The sequence below is a fragment of the Bactrocera dorsalis genome, chromosome 5 (genome assembly GCF_023373825.1).
Source record: "Bactrocera dorsalis isolate Fly_Bdor chromosome 5, ASM2337382v1, whole genome shotgun sequence".
NCBI lineage: Eukaryota > Metazoa > Arthropoda > Insecta > Diptera > Tephritidae > Bactrocera > Bactrocera dorsalis.
The window spans coordinates 62,820,894-62,839,637 of record NC_064307.1 but is presented as its reverse complement, the minus strand read 5'-3'; the positions used below and the strand labels follow the sequence as shown (position 1 = coordinate 62,839,637).

The 18,744-nt window shown below is 34.9% G+C and overlaps 1 protein-coding gene across 1 annotated transcript; it reads left to right on the top strand.

Annotated features, from left to right (window-relative positions):
- Positions 1–203: 203 nt before the first annotated feature.
- Positions 204–12,537, top strand: LOC105224041 (uncharacterized). Its single transcript, XM_049458518.1, has 14 exons — positions 204–337; positions 1,569–1,741; positions 2,158–2,523; positions 2,578–2,714; positions 3,365–3,974; positions 4,035–4,312; positions 4,381–4,636; positions 8,319–8,439; positions 8,569–8,744; positions 10,439–10,807; positions 10,867–11,003; positions 11,231–11,837; positions 11,903–12,183; positions 12,250–12,537. The coding sequence occupies exons 1-14, from the start codon at positions 247–249 to the stop codon at positions 12,446–12,448; spliced, it is 3,801 nt and encodes a 1,266-aa protein (XP_049314475.1). The 5' UTR covers positions 204–246; the 3' UTR covers positions 12,449–12,537.
- Positions 12,538–18,744: the final 6,207 nt, after the last annotated feature.

Sequence of the window (18,744 nt, the reverse complement as noted above, 5' to 3'; positions counted from 1 at the left end):
CTCACCTCTCCTTCAATGGTCAATTACGATGTCAACATATGTCAGCGCGTTAAAAATTCAGTTGACAATTATGCCAGTTTCCGTGTCACAGTGACAGCTGGATATGGCAATTATACAAGGAAAGAGTTTGTTATACCGTTAACAAAAAAAATTGTATATAAATAGCCAGACCAAACTGACAGCAGACTAATCTTATACAAATTTTTAACAAATTCTCTTTGGACTACATATACTCTACGATTTGCAATGGATTTGAAGCTCTTCAATTTGATTATATATTATTTTCTAAAACTCAATATGAAGACGTTGGTGTCTTTCAACTGTTGGGATATGCAGAGTAAGTCGCAGTATAAATTGGAGTATATTCGATTAAAAAAAATTATTAACTAATTTCAAAAGTGACCTTAACATTTAGAAGAATATGGAAGCCTGTTTATGAAATTTTGACAAAAATTCTGAATCTTTCATAAAAAATGGCATTAATCGGTGAAGTAATTTTCTAATTAATAATTTTTAAGATTGGCGAATGAACATATGTATCTTGAAGTATTCTAAAATTCTAAAAAAAAATATGTATTTGGTGCGTAATTAAGTTTCCGCGTTTTTTTTTTATAAAAATGCAGTTTTATTGTAATGAAATGGTTACAAATTAATTATTCGAAATATTGCCTGTCGCTAGTCACATCTTTTTTCCACAAAGCTCGAATACCATTACGCCAAAAATGTTTATATTGTGATGCTATCACAGAATCAAGTTATTTTGTGATGTCGTTTTATGAGTGGAACTGTTTCTGACCCAGACTATATGCCATCGAAAGGGACAAATATTAATCGGACTGGGCAATATCTGTGAAATATAACGCGTAGGACAGGACTTCCCATTTAAGCGTTTCCAGCTAAGTTTTAACAGCACTTTTTCGTGTCTTCGCTAGTATTGAGGCTGCTTTTCGCTAAGTGTTCGGCTTAATCACAACAATTGAAGTTGACATCGTTTCTCATTGATGGATTCAGCAGCTCATAGTAAATAACGCTAGCCGTGTCCCACATAATGCACAGTATAACTTTCCCAGCGTGAATATTCGACTGAGGATACGTGCCTTTCGTTTCTTTGAATTGCTGTAATGTATCCCCTTTTCATCACCAGTTACGATTCGAAGAAGAAAAGCATTTTTCTTTTACTGTAGGATCAATTGTTCGTAGGTGAAAAGGCGACGGTCAACGTCCATTAGTTTCAAATCATAAGGAATGCAAGTTCCTTACTACAGAATTATTCACAGCGCATGTAGTCAGTCGCTTTGAAATGGCTCCGCAGGTGACTCACAATGTGGTAGCTTTCTTTTGTTTGACACGCATCCTCATCAGGGAACGTCTTTGAAGATTTATGGCCTTCCTTCACGCGGAAGGACGTTTATATCGTAATCGCCACCTTTGAAGCGACGAAACCAACCACAGCACATTGTCCTCGGATATTTAAGAAGCTGTCGATGTGCTTCAGCCGCCAAATGAAATAAATATGCATTGATTAATTAATTAATTAACACATTTTATTTGTTTTTCTTATATTTTAGCCCAACTAGCTTTTTACAAATTAACCGCAGAGAATTCCTTTTATATCGACTATATTAATCTGAATGATTCTAAGGCTATACAAGGCATAGAGTACCGATTAATTGGTAAAAAGCCAACTATGGGGATCTTTATGGATTTGAATTGTGACAGCGCCGAGGAACTTCTGAATATTGTAAGTGTGATTTTGGCATAAATAATTTAGGTCACTGCCTCTGAAGACCTTACGCATCCGACAAACATCATTTACTTTACCATCTTTAAATTTTCAGAGCCCTTCTCTTAATGTCAGTTTGGAAATCCTCTCTCAGTTAAGTGCTGGTTAAAAAAACAAGGTACTTTACAGCAAGAAGGAGTCTTGGTTAACTTAACCAGAACTTAACTGACAGATAGTTACTAGCCAGATATTGAGAAAACGGCCCTAGGTCCTCACATAGATAAAACTGACGCTGTGCTCTTAAAACCGTCACTTGCTGACTACCTTTAGGTTAGGCACTAATTTAACATATCTAATTTTTCTACTTTTAATATAACAATATATAATAATATAATACTATTCTCTTCCTCTCTTAATATTTTCTACTCCTTCAGGCCAGCCAGGAGCGCCTCTTCAGTGACCATTTCTTCTGGTTGATTTACGATGACTTCGCTAATGTAACATACTTTCACGCGCTCTTTAGGCGTCTGAATCTTGCTGTCGATGCCGAAATCACCTACGCATTTTTGAATAGCCTAGAAGCTGACTGGAATAGCACAGCCTACTCTAGCTACACACTTTATGATGTTTACAATAATGGCTATTATTATGGTGCCAAATTGAATATGACGTTGGATCGTGAGATATATTGCACTGATGAAAAATGCTTTGTCAATAAATATCTCTCGAAATTGCATTTACGCAACAAATATGGTAACAGGAATAGATTGCATGATGCCACACTGCGTTTGACTGTGGTGGTAAGTACGATGAGTACAAAGTTTAATGAATTTTTAAGCAATATTTAATTGTAGGTCACAAAAGTGCCTTTAACTAGTTCACCCGAGGAGATATTTGCTTTTCTGCGTTCGGTTAATGGCACCAACAAGGATGCTATAGCACGTTTCGGTTTTCAGGCGCTGTCAGTTTTGGTAGATGTTTTAGGTTGCAAGTGAGTCACTAAAAATTAGCTTAAAACATGGAAACAGATTATCTCTTCTCTTTATCTCTCTCACTATATCGCTCTTTTTATCTTGATGGCTATTATTATTTATCCAATATTATTATTAATATTAATATTAATATCAATATCCATATCCATTTCAATATCAATATCAATATCAATATCAACATCAATATCAATATCAATATCAATATCAATATCAATACCAATATCAATATCAATATCAATATCAATATCAATATCAATATCAATATCAATATCAATATCAATATCAATATCAATATCAATATCAATATCAATATCAATATCAATATCAATATCAATATCAATATCAATATCAATATCAATATCAATATCAATATCAATATCAATATCAATATCAATATCAATATCAATATCAATATCAATATCAATATCAATATCAATATCAATATCAATATCAATATCAATATCAATATCAATATCGATATCAATATCAATATCAATATTAATATCAATATCACTATCAATATCAATATCAATATCAATATCAATATCAATATCAATATCACTATCATCACTATCAATATCAACATCATTATTAATATCTACATCTATTTCCCACTCTCCAACTCTCTCTCCCATCTTTTTCATCTCAGAGTAAACCACACATTTGTCAATCGCTGGACGATCAATGAAACACATGGCGGCCTCATTGGCGCCTTGGCCGTGCAAAGCGCTGATTTCATATCTACACCCTTCATACCGACACTACCACGCATGGAGTTCTTCACAATAACTGCTGAGACCTCGTCCTTTCGTTCGATCTGTTTATTTCGTACGCCACGTAATTCCGGCATACAGGGTGACGTTTTCTTGAAACCTTTCAACACCACCGTCTGGACGCTTTTTGCTTTGCTGCTATTACTAACGGCTGTAGTGTTATGGAGTATCTTCAGATTGGAGCGTTATCGCATGTACAAACGTTATATCGATTATATGCCGTCGCTCCTGGCTACTTTTCTCATTTCCTTTGGTTCCGCTTGCAGTCAGGGTAGTGATATGGTACCGGGTTCCATGGGTGGGCGTATGGTATTCTATACATTGTATTTATTAACTTTTCTAATGTACAACTATTACACGTCTATTGTGGTTTCATCGCTGCTTGGCTCGCCGGTCAAATCCGACATCAAGACAATGGGTCAGCTCGCTGATAGTTCCTTAGAAGTCGGTCTGGAGCCTTTGCCATTCACGCTGACCTATTTGAATGTGAGTAGCGAACAATTCTAAATATTTTTATAAATAAATAATGCACTTTCAATCGCATAGAATTCTCTGCTACCGGAAGTACGCCGCTTCAAACACAAAATAGACTCTGTACCCAATCCGAAAGCCATTTGGATGCCTTTGGAAAAAGGCATACTGCGTGTGCGTGATCAACCGGGTTTCGTTTTTGGCTTTGAAGCCTCTACTGGTTTTCTGCTCGTCAAACGTTATTATAAACCCTATGAAATATGTGACCTGAACGAAATACTCTTTCGTCCCGAGAAGAGTCTGTACAGCGCGGTGCATAAGAACTCCAGTTTCAAAGAGATTGCCAGGCAAAAGTAAAAAAAAAAATAATATAACTGAATTCCAAACTTAATTATTTCTATTTCTTTTAATGAATTTGTAGAGTTATACGCATTCTGGAGACAGGCGTCAATTTGAAGTTACACCGTTACTGGGTGCAGTCCACTTTGGAGTGTTTCGATAGCAATTTCATTGTTGAAGTTGGCATGGAGTACATGGCGCCACTATTTATGCTACTGGCATGCACATATATTTTGGTGCTTATTATATTATTGTGCGAAATTTTGCACAAAAAATATTGGGCAGAACGGAAAATGAGATTGGAGAATATATTGTTTGGTGAAAATTGGCACAATGAGTAGAAACTGTCCGAAATTCTTAACTAGCTGCTTAAATTAGAAAATGCTTGGCTTGAAATATTTTAAATATTATAATATAAAGAAAAACGATAAAGTACATTAGTATACATTTTACGCTGCATAGTTTGCTCTTTATGAAATTTCGAAATAAAAGTTCTCAATTGCATTTAAGGTTTTGAATTTAGTGGCTGTAAAATGGAAACATTAGAAGCAAGTGTTCATAAAAACGGACAAGAGTACAATTTTTGGGAGAAGTTGGACTTTAAATTACTCCTTTTTTTCATAATTTTTATATTTTTTTGCTTTTTGTGAGCATAATTGCAGTCTCAAGTACAATTAACGCCTAAATATATGCTTTCCTTTGTAAACTAAACATTAAACACATTATGACTTTTCAAGCAGACTACTTAATATATACATATCGTCACCTAAATTGCCAAACAGCGTATCGTCAAAAAATCGTAAATGAGTTTTTTATTAACCAATAACCATTGTATAACCGAAACATACATATTGTTTACATACATACATGCTACTTAAGCAATAATTTTTCAGCTTACGCTCTCAGATATAACCAATGTATAACCATTTTATAACCAAAACTCAAATATTGTTTGAATATATGTATGTAAGTGGTTTCTATTATATCGCTTTTCCTTTGCATGCAAACTTATGAAAAGTGATATTATGTTATTTTGCATTTTAGGTGACGATATAGTAATTTTCCAAATTAACATGTCAAATCATTGCATCAATTCATATAAAAAGCTTGCTTCAACACATGCACATGAAAAATAAATAAGCTGAGTGATAGCAAAATTACTTGAAATTACGTATACGCCATGGCCAACTTTGATATAGACGCCATGATATTCCGCTATAGCATGGCAATCGAGCTAAGTTTGCTGAAAACTCTAGTTGTATGCGAAATTTAAATGAATTACTGTATATTTATATAAACTAGCGAACAATATTTTTTTAAATTTGCATTTATGCAATTTTTATTATAGAAAACATTAGCTACATCATTTTGGTAATATACTTTCTATGGCTATATGTACTTTTTTTCAATTTTCGAAAATGGTAAGCTACAAGGTAAGATACATAAATTTATTAATAAAAATAAAAGTTCAATTTAATTACTAGTTTCAGATGCAGTAAATAAGGGAAATGCTATGGAAGTGATTGGAAAGATTTTAATGTATTGAATATAATTAAAAGAAAAGAAATTATAATTATTTACATTGCGAGATATACTTTTTTTGTAACTATAGTAGTTAAAGCTAACGAATATGCATTGAGTGTGCTGAAAACATAAGAAAATTGCACATTTGAAATCTTGTTGTTTTTATGTTCGAAAGTTAAATAATATGAACATGAAAAATAATATATACAATATGTCTTTCTTGCGTATGTGCTTTAATGCTATTTGCGATTCCTACCAATATTAAGTCAAGCTAAATATGTTTAATACAAAAGTTTGTCACACATACACATACTGTCGGGGTCTATCATAGCTATTTTTCACAACGTTTTTGTTGAGGTTGGGTAAATTGCCGTCGAACTTCAGTTATTCATATAGTAAATATATATTTTGTCGCCTTCAAAGTAATCTCCACTAATACACTTTTGCCAACGATTTTTCCAGTCCTCGAAATTCTATTCATAAGCACGTTTTGGGATGGCCTTCAGCTTTTCAGCATTTTTTTTTATCTCTTCGAGCGGCTGAAGTTTGGGGAACAAGAAAAAATCATCTGGTGTATGCACGATGGCGCTCATTTGGTTTCGGCTCGTTTTTTCCTTCGATTCCGTTGATTGTTGACCCCTTGTTTGATCAGCAGTTATAATGCTCTCCACGAATGTGGGATCGGAGCTCGCATGATCGAACATTTCCAAAAAAATGCTATAAAAACACATTTCATACCTAAAATTAGCAAACAAAATCATTCTAATCATCATCATCCTTTAATTACAATTTATGGGTGTTTTTTCCATGCTGCTTTCAGTATACTTCAATTTGTAACGTCTCTCAAATACTATTATATCTTTATCCTTTTTCTTCCCAATAAGCTCCCATATTATATTTCAATTTATCTAAATGAGAATGTTACATGTGCCTCTTTAGGGACATTCTATAGTGAATGACAGACAGACAATGCACTGAGTTAAAATTGTTACAGGTTCCTTCTCATCATTGCAAAGTAAATTCGGGATTGCAATGCTTGATTTTGTTTTATTTGAGATCCTACGAAGATTCACGCTTAAGTTTCCCCGACCCGACTTTCAAAAGGATGCAAGGAAGTGGTAGAACAAAAAGTGACGTATGTAAGAAGGTAATAGCGCTTTTATTGAAAAATCCCAACATGCGCAGGGGAGAAAAGTAGCGGAAAAACTACAGTGTTCTGAAACTTTTGTCAGAAAAGTTAGAAAGGAGGCAGGGGTTATGTTAAAAAAAATTAAAAAAGTTTCAGACAGTGATTAGAAACTAAAAAACGGAAAAATATCGAGACAAGCGGCTTCACCTTGATTTCTTCAAAAATTTTGACTGTTGCATTATGGATGATGAGTCGCATGTGTTTGGGAACTTCTTTCAGCTTCTTGGTGTGGAGTTTTATGTTGCAGATCACAAAGGCAATGTCCAATTGGAGTTTAAAATACAAAAAAGGACAAATTTTCCAAAGACAGTTTTGGTTTGGCAAGCAATTTTTAGCTGTGGTAAAAAAGCAGCTCTTTCGTTACAACTGGAATATCCAGGAGTGTTTGCAAAACCTCAATTTTTGAAATAATAATCATTTGAATATTACGAATATGGTTCTTCAAAAGAAAAAAATGGCAAACATTTTTTTGTGTGGTATTTTATTTAAACAAGCTTGCACGTTTACAATTAGGCCTCCGTTACAGTTATCGACAGCACTTAAATCATTATGCGTGCGTTTTAGTCCATCAATCAAAGTTAGAGAAATTAGTGTAATATCCACATTGACGTTTTCTTTACTAAACAGTGTTGAGCAAGTTTAACCATTTAGCTACTTTTATGCTTGTAAGCGACGGCAGCAAAATTAAATTTATCCTGTTGATAGATTTGCTATAGAGTATATATGTGGAAGTATGTTTGACGTACTCGTAAAAGTCACTAATTGTCATGTTTAAATCCAGTTAGTTGGTTACTTTTTTTGTTGTAAATATTTAAATTGAAATATATTTTAACGCATTATTATAATAAATCGAAAGTTTTCGATACGAAAATTTATTAATTTCTACATTATGCTTGGTCCTTATACATATTATGGCATCTACTGACGATCTTACTTTCATAAGAGAAACAACTTTTAATACAAATAAACGAGTATGGTCCTCATATGCGCAAAATATTTTTCCACCATTCTTTATAAAATTAAGATCAGCTCCTTCAAAGGGTTAATTTACGATTAATTAATTACAAATAACTTTTAAGCCTATTGCGAGCAAATCATAGCACTAATTGAGTGATTATCTTATTTATTTGCTTAAACAATTTGATTAGTACTGTCCACACTGCAATTTAGTAAAATATCTGACCTTCTTTGTCAATAAAAAACAAATAATAGTTTACAATTAAATTAAAATAATTAGCGTTGTTAACGCAGGATTTTGGTCTCATATAAATAGGCTCGCCAGTTTGTAAGGCCAATAGTAGCTATAAAACCCACGCATCATAAGTTTGTTCATCGAAATGGGGCAACTGCTCTTAAATTTTATACTGCATCATTTTCTAAATGCAAATGTTAATTCGATTGTTGTACTAAACTGTTGGAGTTTGCAGAGTGCGTAAAAAACTTGCTTAATTATATTTTTGTATATTTCCAGTTTACATCTAATGTTCATATTGTTTACTGATTTGCTTCCCAATGGATTAACTTTTTGCTTGCGAATTATTTTAATTTCCGTTTCAGCTCAATGTGACTTTTCAAAAATGCTGAACGAGCGCTCATTGTATTCTAGATTTGTAAATATCGAAACGCTCGATTTGTCAAGCGACTTTGAATACCGTTACTTACTACATAAGCGGCCATTATTGGGTGTATTTTTTGATATGAATTGCAACAGAGCGGAGCAAGTATTAAATATCGTGAGTATGGTACAAAGAAGATCAATATAATATTTTTAAGAAAGGTACCGAAGTATCCCAAGTATTATATATAGAGAATTTATTGATTCGGGTTTTTCACAACTTGCCAAAAAAAATGTAGGAATTACTGTGCTAAATATATGCTCTTTCCAAATGATTCTTTCCATCAGGTTTTTCTCGTTCACGTATCTTCTGTTATGTTCCTAAGTTGTGTGTTTCTATATGACCGGGATCTTAACTCAGTCTACTTGTATAGATGAAAGCTTTTTGCACTTAAGATCAGTCACGTTTGTGTACTGTCATCCTGAAGATTTTAGCATACCAATTTTTTTGAAATTTTCTTCATTCTCCATTTATCTTTGGCAAACAATTTACCATCCGAGAAGCCAGAGTTGGCTGAAGTGAATCCACCAAAAATCTCAAAACGAATTTACGTTCCTTTATAAAGCCGCTGTAATAAACGTCACAATCACCTATTTGTCTCCACCCTTGCTCGGTCCATAGCATATCTTAGACGGTGGTGATGTCAGCACCTTCCCAATTTAGGAACCGGACATTTTAGGTGCATGCCCTTACATTGTAGTCCTTATTCCGTTTGCTGTGGTTGTCATCAAAAGTGGAGTATTTCAACCGACTCCGTTTTTACTTTTTCGTTAAGTGTGGTTTCCACATGGCGGGTCCCAAATCCAGCGCACAACCTCGCCAGGCGAGTAGTATAAAGTTTTATACACATTTACAATATATAACGTCAGCTGGCACCTCTGATGAACAGACGCTGCAATTAAACTTCAGCAAACTCTTAAACCAAATATGTCGGAGTGGCCCCGCTGAAGTTTCCTCTCTTTTAGCCGCGACCCCACGCACCACACCGGCTGGCTACCGCATCTTATAGAAGAGTTACTCATGTTTTCAGGGTGCGCGACAACGACCCAAGAGTAGGAAATGGGTGTAGCCCTGCGACTGTAACTGCTTACCTAGAAGCATGGTACACCCTTAAGAACGATATTTTTCGCGTCAGCCATAACTTAGAAATGCTGTTACCATAAATAGGCCGGGAGACACTTAGTCATAAATAAGGAAGTTTTCATAAAAGATCGTCAACTTGGTCGTTCAGTTTGTACGGTTGCTATCCATAGTGACCTATTCCAAACAATTAGATCCTTCAGTTTATATGTTCCGACGACAAATAAGCAGCTTCGTGAGGATAAAAGGAACTGTGCAAAATTTTAGAGGGATATCTCTGAAACTGAGGAGTTGGCTCACGGATAGACGGACATGGCAAAATCAATTCAACTCGCCCTACTATTGGCGATTACTATTTGTATAGTGTATCTGTATATTTTCTAGAGCCTACGGTGTTTCCTGAAAATTCAATGCTTCCTGTTCAGAGTATCTTAAAGTGGTCTTGGGAGGCAAAATATAATTTTTTTGGAATTTTAGCCAGTTTATTTCGTATATTTGATTTAGGTTATGGTACCGCTTACTGTATAAGTAGAAGCTAAGGGGTCAAAGTTATGGTACCGGTATCTCTATAAGTAGAAACAAAGAGATCAAACTAAGGGGTCAAAGTTTCTACTTATAGAGATTGTGGTGCCGTAACCTAAATACCTTCCTTTGATCTGCTGACAGCTAGTTAGTTCCTCTTCCACCAAATCTTTCTCCAAATCATATCAATATTCCTATCCATTCTACAGCTTAATCAAAGCCGCCTCTACAATGGACACTACAAATGGCTGCTCTACGATCGTACTGCCGATCTACGCAATTTCAAACGTGTCTTCGATGATGCTAATATTGGCGTGGATGCAGAGCTTACTTACGCCATCTTGCAGCCAACACTACTCGGCGCATTTACCGACGTCAACCTAACCTCATTTGTAAAATACGATGTCTACAATAACGGCTACTTTTTAGGTGGTAAACTGAATATGACAGTTGATTGTGAAGTTGAATGTAATATGAAAACATGTTACATCAAGCGTTATCTTTCTAAACTACACACGCGCTCTAAGTATGGCAATCGAGACAAAATGCCTGACATAACAATGCGTGTGTCTGTGGTGGTAGGCGTGAGAACTGATCATTCAGATAGAATCCTATGTTATTTCAAAACTCATTACAGGTCACTAAATTACCATTGAGTACACCGGTGCCGGTGCTTATTGATTTTCTCAAGTCTGAGAATAATTCGAATGTTGATCCGATAACACGTTTTGGATTTCGCATTTTGTTGCTTTATAAAGATTTATTCGGTTGCAAGTAAGTATTAGATAATGTGCTGGAAATACGCGTTACAAATCCGATCAATATACCATTATTTTTTGCTTTCGCTCTTGATTTATAACTACCTCCTTAAATAAGTCTCACTTAATTTATTTTTATTTCGATGTAACTCTCTCATTTTATATTTCTCCCTTTCGCTACCACTCTCTCTTTAAATTTCTATTTCTATTTTTATCTTACTCTTTCACTCTCATTAACCTTAGAATGCGTTATACCTTTCGCTCTCACTGGGGCATCAATGAAACTTACGGCGGTGGTATTGGCGACTTGGTATCGTTTAAGGCCGACTTCTTATCGACACCTTTTCTCAGCACAGCAGAGCGTATTAAACATGTCTCACCACTTATCGAAACCGGTGGCTTTAGTTCGGTCTGTCTCTTTCGTACGCCGCGCAGTTCCAGCATAAAAGGTGAAGCATTTTTGCAACCTTTCGATGGTACGGTTTGGCTCGTTTTCGTCGTACTATTGTTAGTGGTAGCAGTGCTTTTGTGGCGCATTTTCGCTTTGGAGTTATGTAACCTCCGCACCCATTTGCCCTATAAACCCTCGTTGCTGGCAACAGTGCTCTTGGCTTTCGGCTCGGCTTGTTATCAGGGCAGCAGTATTGTACCCTCTTCGGCAGGTGGACGTATGGCCTATTTTTCACTCTACTTTGCCACTTTCATAGTATACAACTACTATACGTCGATTTTGCTTTCAACACTGCTTGGAACACCGCCAAAATCCGATATTAAAACATTGGGTCAGTTGGCTGATAGTGCTTTGCCGGTTGGCTTGGAGCCCTTGCCCTACACATATGTCTATTTGAATGTGAGTGCTGTATTTTGCAAATTACTTATTAAATTTTCCATATTTGTTTTACGTTCCTGATTTAGGCCTCCCAGTTGCCCGATGTGCGTCGATTTGTGTATCGCAAAATTGAGTTGAGTAAATATCCGCAGAAAGTCTGGATTTCGGTTGAAGAGGGTGTTTTACGCGTGCGTGATGAACCTGGTTTTGTTTTTGTGCTTGAGACTTCATATGCTTATCCCTTTTTGGAACGTAATTTCCTACCTCATCAGATTTGTGATTTGAACCAGGTTAATTTGCGTCCGGATAAAAGTCTCTTCACGCAGCTGCACAAGAACTCTTCATATAAAGAACTAACGCGTTTAAGGTATATTAATTTTTGTATTACATAACACTTTTAGAATAATTATAGAAATTCAAATTTTCTTCTAAGCGCCATACGCATGTTGGAGACCGGTGTTTTCCATAAGCATCGACGCTACTGGGTTAGAAATAAATTGAATTGCGTACCGACTAATTATCTATTCGCCGTGGGCATGGAATATACGGCACCACTCTTTCTAATGTTGGTTTTCTCATATCTCATATGCCTCGTAATACTGGGCGTGGAGTTACTCGTTAAACGCTTTTAAGAGTGACACTCTCTCTCTCTATGAGTTAAGTTTTTGGATTTTTAGGTAAAGCTACGGTTATTGTGGGATTTATATAACTTGGTGGAATGAGTAGAAGCCACGAAAGTTCCCACAGTGTTGTTATAATATTGCTGTAATATCAAACTTGAATAAAAATAGTAGAAATAAATTGTTTCAGCCTTCTTAGCATACAATATCTTGACCGAAATCTTGAGCGAAAGCAACGGGTGTACTTCAAACATCACTGTTAAAAGTTTTTTTCATGATCTGTGATGTGATTCCTCGTGTTTGCAAGAAATATTTCGAAGAGATCAGCTTCATATTAGTCTTTTCCAAGACTTTTTGTAAACATTTTTTCCATAGAAGTTTATCTGGAACTTGGGCGGTGTGACCTCTAATAAAACCACTTCAAGCAAAATCGTTTTTTGGGATCAATAACAAATTATTGATCAAATGTGTTCTATTACTCAGTTTAAAGAAACTTGTGAATAACAATTGCGAGATCCTAGTTGAAATTTATTAGTGACTTATGTAGGTCACTTAAGTATTTAATAAAATTAATTTCTTAAATTTTTATATCCTGAACAGGGTATATTAAACTAGACATGAAGTTTGTGAAATCCAAAAGGAAACCTCGGAGACTTACATATATACATACATATATGAATTACCACCGTAACAAGTTGAGTAGATTTAGCTACGTCAGTCAGTTGATCTGCATATACGTGAACTAGCAACCCAATGCTTGAGATATCGATCTGGAATGGTACGTGACCATCGCCCACTCTGGAACCACATTTGCATTACTTCAAGGTGGCGTTCCATTTTTCTCATTAAGAGTTTAACATCTGCGCACTTGCGTCCAGGTTCCACTTTTTGCTGCATAGCAAAATTGCTGAGAATTTCTAGATAATCCCCCAGCTTTCTTCACTCTCCAGCACGACGCTGATTAAATTGTCCGCTTTTATTGAGCCAACCACGACTTCTACGGCGGTGCGTTCTTGTTGCCATCGCACTCATTCAAAGAATGTGTATTCACCATCGTTTTATAAACTTGACGGCTTTTCCATCTTTCCCATTCTGTGAAGGCAATTTCTCCGAATTTACGGTTTGTTCATGAGTTTAGTTCCTTTATTTTTTATTAGTCTGACTGTCCATCTGCCGCGACTCTCATTCTCCTGTCTTCGTTGCCATGTTGTTTTGGAGTAATCCAGCTTCATTGATAGCCGCTTCGAGTCTGAGTTTAAGTAGCCTTTTATAGAGCTTTCCCGTGTCAAGCATGCATAGTGGACAGAAATAGGGAAAGTTTGGATCTCATTTTCCCTTGCTAATTAGCACCAACCTTTGAAGCAGGCGATGTACATATTCAAAAGTATGGCCCCAGCTCTCAGGTGTTTTTGTTAACATTCTCAATATTTTCTTTCTGATGTCGACGATGGCATACTTCAGCTCCTTTTTTTGCTGCTTGATATTGCTCCACTTATCGACATGCGGGTTCTCTGCGTCTGCATCTCGTGTAGGATACGGAGGCATGTACGTCTGAGTTGGACGATATTTCCTGTTCACCGGTAAGATGCCGCTTTACGTTTGCTGTGGGAAGCCATGGTTACATTATTTTCCTCTCATGTGACGAGATATCCTCACGAAATTTGGCTTGTACTGTTATCTAAAGCAGTAATGCAATCTCTGAAAATATTATTCAGATCGGATTACTATAGCATCTAGCTTCGACACAAACTGGCCGATTAAAATAAAGTTCTTGTAAGGAAATTTTGTTTATTTGTGAAGGGTATTTTAGTTTCGGTGCAGCCGTTAATGTCGGCTTATTGTTTTCAATCTAATTTATTTTCTCTTAAAGTAATTTTTCATTTAACAATTACACACAAATAAATCAAATTTGGCAACATTAAAGCAACCACTAAATTAAATCATGAACTTTATACTCAGGTAAAATGTTGAAGCTTTTAATGCAGAATACATGTAAAAATATTCCGCAAAACCACTGAACCAGTTTAGTTTTCAGCTGCAAGTATGTCGTCCGAATTACCATTAAATTTTGGGCTTTAATCCTTTTTTATTTAATATTGCAATTTACTTAAAAAGAGGAGGTTAACAATTAAGCGAAAAATATTAATAATTTTAGTGATGAATATAGAGAAAAATTTTAATATAAGCAGAGTTGATAATTTAAATTATAAATATGTATTTAAAAACTGCCAACTGAAATTACATAGCAAGTGACGACTAACGAAACTCCAAACATTGAAAGAACTATCGCGGAAAGTATCACATACCCAACTTGCAACTCATGAGACTTTTGTGTAAGAAAAGCATGAACGATCAGACGTACACAAGATTATCAATTCAGCCCTAAGAAACTTATAAAAAATCTAACAAAAATTTTCTGGTAGCGCCACCGGTTAATTAATTTGTGATTTAACCAGTGATTTAACAATGATTTAATCAGTTATTTAACCGGTGAGTTAACGGTTAGTTGGCTTGCAGGTTAGCTTTTGTGGTACATTTTTTACCAAATAACGCTCAACTTTGAATTCAGCTCATAAACCATTTTAATAATACCATATTATTTTAGAATTGTTAATAATATTTTTAATTTATTTAACCCTTTTAATTATCCTTTTAAAAGTCGTATATTTTTACCTCTCCTACAAGGGTTATATTTACTTTCACTTTCCCAGCTGTTTGATGTTGTAATGTAGTTTTGAATTGTAAATACACTTGTATGTGCTTACTGAGCAGCGGTAAGGAATACATTTGAACTTGAATTTGCATTTGCATTACCAAACAACTGCAGTTTTCCAAGCAGGTTAGGATTAAAAAGGTGTTGAAAATGTTATCCCTACAAGCACAAGCGAAAAAAGGTGAATGAATATGAGAGATAAAAGCAAAAAATGCAGATTTATTTTATGTCAAGTGCTTTTGAGTGGAGGAATCGCTGCAGGTATGCGACAAGAGACCGCTGGGGAATTGCTGTTAGGTTTGCAGTTAGGGTTGGGTGTGAAGTTAGGGTTAGATGTAAAGTAAGGATTGACAAAATTTAATTTTTTTTTGGAATACTATTTTGTATATGACTATACTTTTTGAAAAATTATATTTTATAACTCTAAATATTTCATGTTGGGTTTTACTCAACTTGTTCTAGGAATAATTGATGATCATCAACGAGACTGATGTGTGAGTACTTTTTTGCCTTTTTTAAGAAAATATACCATAGTAATGTTGATATATTTTTCTACCATCAGAAAGTATAGATTTCATAAAACCTAACGCCTCTTGTCTTTTCCAAAAGAAATAAAATTTTGACGTGAATATTTTCTATTGAAAATTAGAGTTGTTTTTAGTTTTCAATAAAATATAATATAGTCAAAATAAAGTTTTCTCTTTAATATCAAAAAAACATACAGTGTGCTTGGTACATAAAAAAAGTAAGTTAACACCAAATTTCGTGAAAGAAAACACTTTTCCTATCAGATAAAAATACAAAAAATTCCAAAAAATTTATAAAAAAAAGTTGTAGATCTTTTCATTTACTACGACTTTGCTCAACAAGTTTTTTCTAAAGAACTCATTGTTTTGCTGGAAATCAATATAAACCATTTCTAACCTTTAAAAATTCAAACACTTCGCCTCCCTCCTTTCACTTTTGTACCTCAGATCGCCCGTAAATTATTTTTCTTTCATTTTTGTTATTTTATATTTCGTTTCCAATGGTATTCATCTTACTATGATTTTTTTCGCGTTCAAAAATATTCTACTCTCCGAAACTCCGAATACCATATTATTTAAAAAATCCATCAAAGGATCACTCTGCTTAGGTTGATAAAGCTCTGACTTCGCTCGTGACTATTGACACTTAACAAAGCTCTGAGTTCGGTATTTACACTTAGCCTGGTTAAGTGTGGAATGCATGGTGGTAGACTTTTTTGATGATAATATCCAAACAGTGAACTATAGGATTATTCCAAAAGGAGATTTTCTGAAATATTAGAGTACTAATAGCGGAAGAATTCGAATGATGAGCTATATCTATATAAGTTCAGTATTTTGTCAGCTAGCAATAGTAGTAGCGAAAGAGGAATAACCCTATCTGAAAGTTTTATGAAAAGATCGCGGTAATATTCCATGTAATATTCCATGTATACTTTATTGAAAATCAATACAACTTTCACAAAGAGACTATTTTAAGTTTCTTGAAAAAAAATCGCATGTGTTTGCCACTGTAAATTATAATAAATTACTATTGACCAGTTATGTAAAAGTGCATGCCTTTTTGTTCTACTATTTCAATTACGTTGACTGCTAGGTTGTCAAGTGCAACTAATTTTCGAGCAGCGAAAACGTTGTATATACAGTTGTGGTAGTTGTGCTTACTATATACCAACTATATATACCATGCACTAACTTATTTACTATACCTATATACTAACTTCCATACTATATATATACCAACTGCTACCATACATTTAAGATTAAATTTGTTCAAGCCGGGGGATCTTATTAATCTTATGTGTAGATTGTGTATTTACTTGCACTTATCGCACGCGATAATACAAAGATTACGCTGATAGACAACTTATCGAGTTTAATGTTTAAATTACGAGCACGCCACATGCTAACTTGCGAATTAGGTAAGTTAAAATAGCAGGTAATCAAATGCTAGCGCAAGAACTTTTAACAGTATGTGTTCATGCCTGTATAGTATATATATATATATGAGTTTCTACTGAATCTTTTATAACTCTCATAATCTTTATTGTATGAGATTCTTTAGTTATTAGAAAATTTCATGTTAACCGCAGTAAGCGTTTGCTCTTGTGTTATATGTACATATCTAATATATATTATATATACATACCACATACCTGTTGTCATTATATTGCCAATAACTGCACTGTAGGAAATCCAAATAAAATTTAAACATTTAAAAAAATGTGTTTTGCCAAGTTGGTAAGACTGTCCTTAATTATTATGCCAAATATGAGCGCGATCTGTCAACCAGTTTGTTTACAGCAGCTGCTTAAGTCAGAGCACCGCAGTAGTGTGATTTTTGAATGGATAACAATATTGAAGAAAGAATTTGACTCAGATTTTGTATTACTTACCCCATTTCGTGTGCCGTATCATTGCGAATATTGGAAAAGACTTACCGCGATTCAGTTTTATTAAAAAACACAAGCCTACGAGTGATACAAAGCCTTCAAAGACGATGGAAAGGTTGTTGAAGACATGACTCGTTCTGGACGACCTTTGACAGCTTCAATTGATGAAAAATTAGAAAAGTGAAGGAAAAGTGGTGCTCGAAAATCGTCAGGCAAGTGTTAGAGAGAAGGCAAGAGAGTTCGACATCTCTCACGAGTCCGTTCGATTGATTTTGGTGGATATTTTGTCATTTTTGCTCGACTTGTTCCGAAAAAGCTGATTTTTTTTGTTTAAAAGTAGTACCATAAACAACAGACTTGTTATTGTTGTTATAGTGGCAGAATTCAGTCGAGTTGACAGTCCTTGGTTGGATAAAAATCCGGGTCCGTTCCGGTTACGTTGACAAGACTGTCGTAGGTACCGTATACAGGTCTCCTTGGACATGCTTGATCGTACGAATTCCGATCCCAGATTCATGGTGAGCATTGTAACTGTCGAGCTTGTGAGTTTTGCAAACAAGTCAACAATCACCGGAATGGAATCCGTTTTAAGTTGGTCAAAGCGATAAAACCAAATTCTCAGAAGGAGCTGAAGGCCATCCGAAAAAGTGCTTATGAAAAGTATTCCGAGGACTGGAAAAACGGTTGACATAAGTGTATTACATCTGGTGGGGATTACTTTGAAGGCGACAAAGCAAATATGAATATTTAAATATTTCGCGTTTTATTTACAAATTCCGATATTTTTGTCATAATGTATAAAGAGTTGGGAACTAGGCTGTGATTGAGTTAACAAATTTATCCTCAATCAACCCCAACCAACCATGTGTCAATAGAATAAGCTATAATAGATTTTCTTTTTAAGTATTCTTTCATTTAAACACTTAGCTTCTCTTCAAGTTAGAGCTTGGCTTTCTTAAGAGAACACGTTTCTTGTGACAACAGAAACAAGCAAATCTATGAATCCAATAAAATTGAGTACTAACTGATAAAACAGTTTCTCAAACCATTTTCCTTCGATTATACAACTAGTTTGCAATTATACCAGTTACTTGGTCGATTCACTAATATCTCTAATTTAGCGAACCGAATACAGCTCGTTGAGTAGTTTGCAGAGCCGTCAACTGCTAAAACAAG

Bases quoted from the DNA above. Each gene is read 5' to 3' on its own strand.
- LOC105224041 (XM_049458518.1), top strand. From the start codon at position 247: ATGGATTTGAAGCTCTTCAATTTGATTATATATTATTTTCTAAAACTC. The intron at 3,975-4,034 runs GTGAGTAGCGAA...TCAATCGCATAG, and splicing joins TCACGCTGACCTATTTGAAT to AATTCTCTGCTACCGGAAGT. The intron at 11,004-11,230 runs GTAAGTATTAGA...CATTAACCTTAG, and splicing joins AAAGATTTATTCGGTTGCAA to AATGCGTTATACCTTTCGCT.